The sequence below is a fragment of the Arachis hypogaea genome, chromosome 9 (assembly GCF_003086295.3).
Source record: "Arachis hypogaea cultivar Tifrunner chromosome 9, arahy.Tifrunner.gnm2.J5K5, whole genome shotgun sequence".
NCBI lineage: Eukaryota > Viridiplantae > Streptophyta > Magnoliopsida > Fabales > Fabaceae > Arachis > Arachis hypogaea.
In genome coordinates, this window is record NC_092044.1 from 1,237,345 (window position 1) to 1,249,038 (window position 11,694).

The following is an 11,694-nucleotide window of genomic DNA, read 5'->3' on the forward strand; positions in this document are numbered from 1 at the left end:
TCTCATAGAATAAGAATTAATTTGTTGTAAATCGAGATTCTATTTAAAGATTTTCTGTTGTCAATAAATTACTTCATGTAGAAGATAAAATTTAAATGCAACCACTAATCTGACTCAAATTAGTTAGCCTATAATTAGTTAATATCATTAAAATGTGTAACATAAAAAACAAAATCATTAATAATTTGTACATTGTAAAACAATTTATAACACATTTAGCTCAATTCTATCTACATACTAATTATAATGATAAAACGGTAGATCCAAAAAAAATTATTAACTTATACAGTAAATTATGTTTTATTTTAGAATATAATTTAATTTTAATATAAACGACGATCTAACGAAGCTGGTACATTTAGATGATTTTTAAAATAATAAATTTTAATTTTAATTATTTTTATTGATATAATAATACACAATTAATTGTCTATACAATATTATTTTCTACTAATAATGCATAAAAATTATATTCATAAAAGTTAACAATATATATAAATAAATTTATGAAAATATTATTAGCAAGATATTATGAGCTAGCTAGGTTTCTGGTAGGGTACCCGATTATCGATATATGAATATATCCTTTTGAAAAGTGTTGTACTCTTCTTGTTGTCAAGCACTTCCTTTAATTTCTCCATTCACATTACAGATTCATCAGGTGCCTTTGGTTCTACACCCACACATTTCGAAAGGAGAGAGATGTGGTTATTTCAATAACATAAAGGAGGATATATGATTATTTTTTTAATTAAAAATGTAAGATAACTCTATGTAAATGGTGGAAGTGAACTATATATATATATATATATTTTAATTAAAATTCATACACAATAGAAGTTATTATTTTAAAAATGACTGGTTCTCATCATTTTACAAAAAATAAAACATGCAAACGTTCTCACTTTATACATAATTAAGAGGGATCAATAAGAAAAGTTTATGCATTAGAGAATAAGAACATCAAATTATGGGTGGTCAAAATAAGTATAATTTGACATGGAATAAAATAGTTGAATGTATCAAAAAAGTGAAAAAAAAATATAGGTTTTTGCCCTAGATTCATGAAGTTGTCTCAAGTTTGGATACTTTAGAAATGTCTCACCAGCTAACAAAATTCTTTTTATGACTGATAATTAATTGGGAGTCTTAATTTATCATTTTAATTTATCTTCTAATTATTAAATGAGTAAAAATTTAATATATATGATACTTTTTGAAAGCATAAAAAAATTAAAAAAAGATTAAAATTTTTTATTTAAAAATTAAGAGAATAAATTAAGACTTCAAATTATTTTTCTATTCTAAAATTTTTAATATGTACGTTAAGAATTATTGTTGTTTTTGGAGATTTTAGCATGTTAAAAATACTTGACTATATTTTGCATTATTTTGTAATATTTAATATATTAAAATTTAAAATTATTTACTACTATCTATGTCTTAATTTATTTTGTTCAATTAGTAACTCTATTAAACGAAAAAGTACTTGATAATAATAACTCGAAAAATAGAATAAATATTTTTTGAAAAAGAATTTATAAAAATAATTTTATATAATTAATTTTGATTCCTATATTCAATTATAACTGGACATTTATTTAGAATTTTTAGGGCAATTTACCAATTTAAAACAATTGGTTGAAAGCTTTACCAAATTACAACATTTGGAATTTGGTTACCATTTTGCGTTGAATCAATTTATATAGAAACCGTGGGAGGCAACCACGGATTCCAAATGTACATAAACCGTGGGAGGTAGGAAGGTTTTATGATCAAATCATGTTGTATGTAAACCGTGGTAGGCAGCCACGGTTTACGTGAAGAGAATGTAAAGCATAAACCGTGGTAGGCAGCCACGATTTATGGGTAAATGCTTTCGAATATAAAACCCTAGAGGCAGCCACGGTTTATATTTATTTAAGTTAATACGAATATATTTATTTAAGTTAAAAATTTAAAATAATAAGAGTACATTTATTTAAAAAATTTTAATTTAAAAATAATATAAGTGTATTTATTTGTTAGTTAAAAATTAGCAACTGTTATTTTTTAATTAATTTAATTTTATATAAATAATTAGAATTTTAAATTATAAAATTTGTATTAGTTTGTAATTTAAAATTTAAATAGACATAATTTAAATTAATAATTTATAAAATTGTATGTATTCGTATTATTGTACTCATATGATTTATTTTTACTATTGTATTCATATGATTAATTATATTTATTCTATTTAAAAAATAACAGTTGCTAATTTTTAACTAACAAATAAATACACTTATATTATTTTTAAATTAAAATTTTTTAAATAAATGTACTCTTATTATTTTAAATTTTTAACTTAAATAAATATATTCGTATTATTTTAAATAAAATTTAAAATTAATATAAACAAGTTTATTTAAAATTTAAAATTTTAATATTTTAAATAAACATATTCTTATTAAAATTTTTTAAATTTAAATAAACGTAATCATATTATTTTAAATAAGTATATTCTTTTAATTTAAAAATAATATGAATGTATTTAATTATCATCTAATTTCATCTTTTATTTTTATTTATCCTCAACATTTTAAATTATCATATGATAATACCATTGAGTGGTATAATTTAATTTTTGAATTATATTTAATAACTTCAGTGACAATCGTTAAATATGCCTATTGATCTTTGATTGAGTTTTTGAGATATTAGTACATATATATGTAAAGTTCACAATGTAATTATGTTGGATATCTTATATCATATATTTTGACTTTGGAATACTTCAAATTACAATATAATCATTGAATTATAAATACAATGGCTGAATGATGTGCAATAATATTAATAGTAGTTGATTATAATAAGCCATGATAATTTTAATAATTTTTTTTTATCTTAATGCAAAATTATAGTGTCCAGATTAAGTATATAAATAATTAACATATTAGTTTCAATAAATATCCTTATAAAGTACGTTACTTTACACAATTACAATAACTAACTATAAGTTTACACATATCATTAATTTATATAGTATCATATTTGTAAATTTATAGTATCATATTTGTAAACTTATAGTTAGTTATAGTTAGTTACAAATATTCATATGAATACAATAGTAAAAATAAATCATATGAGTACAATAATACAAATACATACAATTTTATAAATTATTAATTTAAATTATGTCTATTTAAATTTTAAATTACAAACTAATACAAATTTTATAATTTAAAATTCTAATTATTTATATAAAATTAAATTAATTAAAAAATAAAAATATACTAATACAATTCCAATCGTATTAAACCGTGGCTTTGGTATTTATACTACTCACTCATAAACCGTGGCTGCCTCTAGGGTTTTATGTTCGAAAGCATTTACCCATAAACCGTGGCTGCCTACCACGGTTTATGCTTTACATTTTCTTCACGTAAACCGTGGCTGCCTACCACGGTTTACATACAACATGATTTGATCATAAAACCTTCCTACCTCCCACGGTTTATGTACATTTGGAATCCGTGGTTGCCTCCCACGGTTTCTATATAAATTGATTCAACGCAAAATGGTAACCAAATTCTAAATGTTGTAATTTGGTAAAGCTTTCAACCAATTGTTTTAAATTGGTAAATTGCCCGAATTTTTAGAAGTAACACAAGATAATACATTACTATATTATTAGAGTGAATTTAGTTACTTTTTAATAGTTTTTATATATTTGTATAAATTTTTAAAATATCAAGAAGTTTTAATTCAATAATTATTAAAGTTTTGTGAAAAATAATAAATTAATTATATAAAAGCTAAAGTTTTAAAAATCACTTTAGTAGTATATAAAAGTATGGATAATATTATTTTGAAAAGTGCAGTTTTAGCAAAAAGTAAAGATTGCTTTTATTAGTAAAAAAAAATTAAAAAAAATTATCATATGTATGTATTGAATATTTTTTTTTATAAATTTAGTAAATATGTAATGATATTGAATTTAAAAAGTTTGGAAAAGAGAAAAAAAAGTGGAAGTGGAGCATATTGCAGCACGTGGCCACCATGGGCAGAAGCTTTTTGAATTGAAGTGACTGAGTTGAGTCACAGAACAGGGCCTTGTTCAACGGGCGTTACCCCTTCCCTCTGCTCCTCTCAGCCCTGACTTCAATGCACCACCATTTCTTCTTTTTTAACTTTAATTACCATTCCTTCCTCGGGAAAGAGTTAAAAATAAAAAATAACAACAATAAGAGTGAATAATGAATCGTACATATAAGAAATTAAAAAAATAAAGTTAGGTTGTTTTAGTGATTAGCTCATTAGTCCGTTTAAGTAAATGTCGGAGATTCGAATCCTGTTTTATGCATGTAGTAATTGATTAGCCAGCGACAAATTGTTAAATGGAGCTCAATACCACAGAAAATTAGTCATTAACGTGCCGGGTTAAAAAATACCGAAAAAAAACCAAAAAAAATAATAAAAATACTAGAACTATGGTAAGATCAAGAGATTAGATCAATCAATAAAAGATCAATATATAAAGGCATGTTCCTTTAAGATTATTTCTACTAGCTCTATATTATTATATTTTAGGTCATTTTAGTCTAAATATATTATAGTAACTACAATAGATATAGTGTTTTAAAAAATATTATTTAAGAAAATATTATCAAAATATAAAATTAATATAATTTTAATTTTAAAAATATTTACATAATTATCATAATCATTGTAGTATAATCATACTAAAATCTATTTTATATTTTCTTATTTGAATATAGCATAAGATACTACTACGATGATGGGATGCAAATTTTGAAAAAATTAATTTTGATGTGTTATAATATAAAAATATTTTATTAGATTTATATATTTAGATAATTTTTATTGATTAATGCAGTAATTTATAATTATTTATTTATTTATATAAATTTTTTATACTTATTAGCATGTGAAATTTAAACTTAAGCTTAATTATGTAGCAATATAATAGTAGTAAATTAAATTATAAAAGAGGATGTAAATTCTACAAGTATTGTAGTGTGCAGGGTAAACATATTGGGGGAGTGGTGGACATAAGGTGGGAAGGATGGGGAGTGGTGGGAGACTGACAGGTTACCGGCTGCAGGGAGTTGTCGGGGGAGGAGAGGCAGCAACGGCGCACAGAGCTGTCAAGGGCAGGCGCATGCGAAGTGACCGGAGAAGGGAACAGCAGGTCACCAGGTGATATGTAGGATGGTCCGGCAGATATCCCACATTCACCTCGATATCCCACACAACAACACCTGCGTGCACGCCCATCCACCATTTTCCACATTTATTTTTGAATTTCGATTATTTAAATTTTAAATTTTTATTTTACAGAATAAAATATAATTTTTTATTTTTAATTTTTTTATATTTTTTATCCCACTTATAAAATAAATAGTAAAAAATTATATTTTATTTTTATAAAAAAAAATTAGAGAATCCAAATGTTTATTTTTTAGCTTAAGCCATATTTTCAAAGCATAATACTTTTTTTTTTGGTATATTTAATGTATTGAGAAATTTTTTAAATAAATTTTATAAAGCATTTTCTTTTAGATGCTGTTAACAAACACATTTAAAATTTACTTTAAAATAATTATGTTAAGAGTAAAACATAGAAATAAATCAAATACAATTTTAAATTACATAAATTATCCAAATCAAAAATCGTTATAGTCATTATGTAAATCGAACAAGACTTATTTAATTTGATTAAGAAACTAAAAAACAAGCTTCAATTACAAATGTATGTACTAAAATAGCCTTATTTAATTAAGAATTTATCTATCTTGTGTTTTAAGAATATATATTAAATTTATAAATTAAAATTTTTTATTAAAAATATTAAAAATTTAAATTTTTAATACATTTATTTAATATTTATTAAATAAAAACATTTAAAAAATTTCAATAACAATAAATTTATCATGTATCTTTAACATTTACATGTTAGTTAAATAATTTAATTAATAACTAAAATCTCAAATATATTCAGCCATAACATGAACATAAATTAATAAAATGATTAAAAATTATCTCCAATAAAGTTAAGTTTGGGTGAGATTAAATTAAAAGTTATTATTAATTATTTTATTCCGTACTAATTTTACTCTTTTTCATTCACTTATTAGAATTTAGATATTTTAAAATTTAAATTTTATTTTAGAGAATAAAAATTTTTAAGATTTTACCTATAAAATAAATGGTGAGAGATTACACTTAAATCTTTAAAGTAAAATTCAAAATTTAGAAGATTCAAATTTCACTTATTACTATAGCTACATACTACTAGTATTAAATACTTACTATTTTAAAAGGAAATTAAGAATAAATAAATAAATAATTATATAATTTTTTATTAACTTTTGATATGATATAAAAAAAATTAAAATTCAATTATTAAAAATAATTTTAGCTTAACTAGAGTAGAAGATAGTTGTATTTATTACCATTGTGTTTAGGAAATCGATAAATTAATGGAAGAAAGAGAAGAATAATTAATGTGGTGGAAATGGAATTGAAGGCTTTAAATAAGAGTGGCATTCCCGCGGCAAACACAAACACCTTTCTTTTCCAACAAACACACCTTTGGCTTTGCTCTTTGTGTAGTGTTCGTTCCACTCTTAATTAACAATTTTTTTCAAACCCTTTTTTTTTCTCTTCCTCCTTCTTCATTGTCACTCTTATCATCAATAATATAAAGTGTGATTTCTTTACTTTGGTGTTGTGTTGTGTTGAGTGAATTGATCGTCAGCCAAAACGGGTCTCCCTCTCTGGATGCTTGGTTTGGGTGCGGACCTCCTGTGGGCCGACATGAACCGTCTTCTTGCTTTTCTCTTCCACCAGGTAATATTTTTCAGAGCAGTTAATTTCACGTGAAGTTGATAGTTGAAAGTACTAACATCTCTCAACTATCAATGAAGTTAACTTAACCTGAATTTCTACCTAAAATCATTTAATGTTATTTTTTTTTGGATTAAAATTCTTTAAAAAAAATATTAGATATATTTTTATTTAATAATTTAAGTATTTAAAGTACTACTAACAATGTATTTTTAAATACATTAAAAATTATATTTATTAAATTATAATGCATGATGAACAGGGAGTGTTGGATGAGCAATTCTTGCAGCTTCAGCAGTTGCAGGATGAGACGTCTCCAAACTTTGTCTCCGAAGTAGTGAACATTTACTTTCATGAATCGGAAAAGCTTCTAAGGAATCTGAGAGGGTTGTTAATGGAAAAAGAGTTTTCAGATTACAAGAAAATGGGAATCCATTTGAATCAGTTAATGGGAAGCAGCTCAAGCATTGGCGCCAAGAGAGTCACCAATGTTTGTCTTGCCTTTCGTGCTGCCACTGATCACAGTAACCGCTCTGGGTTAGTTAGTTAGTTAATTAATTAATTAATTAATTAGTTAGTTAATTACATCCTCAATTTCAACATTTCTCTATCAACTCTTATCATTACTTCATCATATATTCTAGTATTTTTTTCAAGTCAAAATAATCATTGTTTTGACTTTTTTTTCCTTAATGTATGTATCTAAATGGCAGTTATTTTAAAACAAAGAAATTAATATACAATTTTTTGTGTAAATTGCTTTTCATGCATAAATTGAATAACTTAAATCATAATTTTTTATGCATGCTAACTAGAAGGAATTATTTCACCCATATAATTCATTATTGGCAACATTTTTTATCTCTAATATTTTTCTTTGAAAATTTTTAAACTTATTCTTTATTCTTGAATTGTTTTAATTTTATTTTTTTGTTATACTAAATATTAACAAAATATGAAAATAAAATAATTTAGATCATTTTAAATGTATACCGAAAACATATGTATGATTTCTGTACGGTGAAAACTCAAGTGCTGTCTATTATTAACTTCACGTGAAGTCGATTGCACTTGAATTTTCACCTTTCTATATACTTGTTCCTGCCAAGCTTTCTTCTTATTTTAACTGAAATCTGCTAATCTAATTAGGGTTTAATTAATAATTATTGTCTAATAATAATTAATCTTTACCCGATTATTGCAGATGTTTGCGAGCGCTGGAGATGCTTGAGCACGAATATTGCTATCTCAAGAACAAATTACATGAATTATTCCAAGTAAATTAAAGTTGCACTCTATTAATAACTTCTATTAAATTAAATTATTGTACACTAAAGTAAATTTGATAGTAATAATAATATTAATTAATGAACAGATTGAACAGCAACGTGCATTGGCAGCAGGAGTGAGGTACCCGGTGCAGAATAATTAACAAAGCAAATCAAAGAAGGAATATAATTGGATTCAAACTAGGACTTTTTTCTTTTCTTTTCTTTTCTTTTTTCCTTTTTTTATTTTTTTTTCCATTCCCATGCATATGGTTTTGTTACTTTGTAATGGTAAAACCGTGAAAGGCATGTCTTTCCGATTTTAGAGAAACCAAGTCACACAAAACTTTTTATAGTTGGTTAGTAGGGAATAGGAAAAAGGGTTAAATCAAATATCACCAACTTTAATTTGGCATTTTGGATTCTCTCATTGATCTCATGAATGAACGTATGTAGTACCTAGAATCTATCGTGCTATTATTCACTACATATATGCTTCGCTTTAAGCATGTTAACTTTAATGAAAGTTGGTAGTCTTTACATGTTTTCTATTTATAGAAACTATGCTCTGCTTTGTATCTTAGCTAGATATATATTCATGGACCAATCAAGGGAACCAAAATAGATTTCTTTTTCAATTTTTAGATGGTATACGTGGATTGTTAACATTACACATATTACTCATAAAGTTTGTAGTCATTAAACCCGTGATCACTACTAATATTATACTATAACGAAATTGGCAAACAAAATAATATATTCATATCAAATCATAATAAAAGAACAAATAAATTAAGGTGAATTCTATGGTGTTTATAATCTGATGTTTAATTTTTGTCTAATTTACTTTTTATGATAATTTTTGAATAGTTAATAATTATTTACTTTTATATTTTTAAAATTAAATATTAATTTTTAATTCTTTTTAATAAGTTAGACAAACACTTTTAGGTACCATAGTAATTACTATAAATTAAATTCATTATACATAAATTAAATTCACTTTCTATTTTTGATATTCGGTTAAAAATAAAATTTTTTAGAGTATAAACTGTTGGGTGTTAATATCAAATGTAATATTATTTAATTTAAGGTAAAAAAATCGATTTTTTCAATTTTTGTACTTTTTAAATTTATAGGGTATAAAAATCGAATCTTTTGATTTTTGAAATTAGACTGTCCAATTTCTATTTCAAAAAATTAGATACAAAAATTAGAGCCTTTAATTTATATACTTTTTACAAATTTAAAAAATACAAAAAATTACAATATGTAAACATATCGCTGATTTGTTTCACTCCTATAAAAAAAATAGTCGTTTAGTAAGTTTATGTTTTCATTTTTACTTCTATTGTTATCAAAATTTTATAAAAAAATTAAAATAAGAAATAAAAATATACAATAAAATTTCATTAATTTTGCTATTTGCCCCTTTTTTATATAAAATTCTAAAAACGAAAAAAAAAATTAAAAAACATATGAAATATAACCTAATAAGAATTTTACTTGGTCCTAAAGAGATTCTCTTTCCATAAAAGAGAAGTCTTACACACCACACGGTACCATGCATGGATCGAAAACTGAGTCATGTCAATCATTCTAGCTAGTTGTGTTATATAGCAAAAGGTTAGAGAGAATCCATTTGCTCCTTTTTTCTTTCCCTCTCTCTTGCAACAGCTGCAAGTACCAAACAATGGAACCTATTTAATTAATTAGCTTAGTTTTGCATATATATTTGCATTATAACTACATTTTCCAAAGCTATACTAAGCTATTTATTTACATACTACCATGGAGAATCTAATTAATTAATTAATTTATCTCTCTATCTTGGTCAGTCAAAAAATGTTCAAAGTGACTGCACTTTCTGTATTTATATGTATATGTGTTCAAAATTTAAAATCATGTATATATATTAGGAAAAATTTTAAATGTACCGAGAATATCAGTGTTCTAATTGTTTTAACCGTTGATTTCAATTAATATATATTATATATATTTTTTATGATTCATATCAATGGTTAAAACAACTGAAACATCGATATTTTCGATACACTTGAAACTCTTCCTATATTATATTAGCGTAGCTAGTTAACCATTGGTCACATATATTATTTATTCATATCTTTATCTTGCAGCTCTTATCATCAATTGGAAGTGAGCAATAAGATGATTTATTCTAGTTTTCAGTAGAAAACAAGCTATGACCTCATGAACAATTCTTCTTAGCTTGTTGGTTGAAAAAGTCATGAAAGATATTATATATTCTTGTAAATATTTTTAGAATTGTATTGAATTGTTATTTCACCCATAAAAGTTAATTTAAAGATGATAGTTAATCTTTTTTTTTTTACTTAATATAGTAGCTTTCATTTATATGAACAATTTTTTTTGGCTTAAATATAATTAATTAAATATATAAACTTCTATATGACAAAAAGTTAATTAAATCTAACTTCAATTCATAATAAAAATAAAATAAGTATCTAAATTTGTCTCCAACAAATTATAGATCGAATATTTTCATTCTTAACAATTTTTTGTTATTCTAAAATTTTTTTAGAATTATTCATATTAAATATATAAATATTATTATAGGAAAAATTAATTCTTTTTTTTTCAAAATAAAACAGAGGTCAATCTATATGAAGAGATTAATTTTTGAAGACTTAAAAAAAAGATATAATTTAAATTCTTGTAAAAATTAATTTGATTGTTTCATCATAAAAATATTTCAAAATGTGTATTACTGAATTAAATTGGATAACCATATCTCGGATACTGAGTCACCAATTTACGCATTGTGTATATCTTGAGTATTAAACTCGTATTCTATTTATACATGTATTTCGGATACTAAGATTCTATTTAACTTTTCTAACACAGATTGGAATATGAGTATTTGAAATATGTTCAATTTTTGAAATTCTCTCGTTATTCGAGATATGGTGAATTGTGTATTTATGTAATTATATTTTATGTATTTTTATAAATTTTATATTTATTTAATTTAAATAAAAAATCCCATATTACTTAATATATATTTATGGAAAACTACGTACTACAGAAGTAAAAATATTTGAGAAAGTAGGTATATATATTCAGTGGAAAGAGCAGAAATATAAAAGACTGGTTATTTAAAGCTGAGGCAAATTGATATGATATGATGTTGTTACATAGTCAAAATGTTGACCAAAGTACAGGAAATTCAAAGCAGGGTTCAGAAGCTATTCCAAGGGTGTGTTTCAGTGTAAAGTGCAAAGTGTGACTTAGAAATTAGAATAATATTACAATGCGGCTGCACTGAACCAAGCACCATATGTCTCGTCCATCTCAATCTACAGTGAACATTCTGTGTGGTCTATATATGCATCTTCATTTATTAATTAATTTAATTAATAGACTTAGGACTTAGCATACTATACCTGCATTGTATTGTATTGTATCAGTGGATTTTTCACACTATTAAAACACTCAATTTGAATTTGTTGTAGCGAGCTAGATATTGGGAGACTTTGAAATTTATTTACTTTATGGGTAAGTGAAAAAAGTCCAATCCTAATTGCACTTA

The 11,694-nt window shown here is 24.1% G+C and overlaps 1 protein-coding gene across 1 annotated transcript; it reads left to right on the plus strand.

The window, feature by feature from the left end:
- The first annotated feature begins 6,510 nt into the window (after positions 1–6,510).
- Positions 6,511–8,674, plus strand: LOC112709788 (pseudo histidine-containing phosphotransfer protein 6). Its single transcript, XM_025761759.3, has 4 exons — positions 6,511–6,858; positions 7,118–7,392; positions 8,060–8,132; positions 8,231–8,674. Exons 1-4 carry the CDS (start codon positions 6,790–6,792, stop codon positions 8,285–8,287), a joined length of 474 nt encoding a protein of 157 aa, XP_025617544.1. The 5' UTR covers positions 6,511–6,789; the 3' UTR covers positions 8,288–8,674.
- The last annotated feature ends 3,020 nt before the right edge of the window (positions 8,675–11,694 follow it).

Excerpts from the sequence above, each read along its gene's own strand:
- LOC112709788 (XM_025761759.3), top strand. The coding sequence starts at position 6,790 with ATGCTTGGTTTGGGTGCGGACCTCCTGTGGGCCGACATGAACCGTCTT. Across the intron at positions 6,859-7,117 it reads TTGCTTTTCTCTTCCACCAG|GGAGTGTTGGATGAGCAATT; the intron begins GTAATATTTTTC and ends CATGATGAACAG. Across the intron at positions 7,393-8,059 it reads GATCACAGTAACCGCTCTGG|ATGTTTGCGAGCGCTGGAGA; the intron begins GTTAGTTAGTTA and ends CGATTATTGCAG.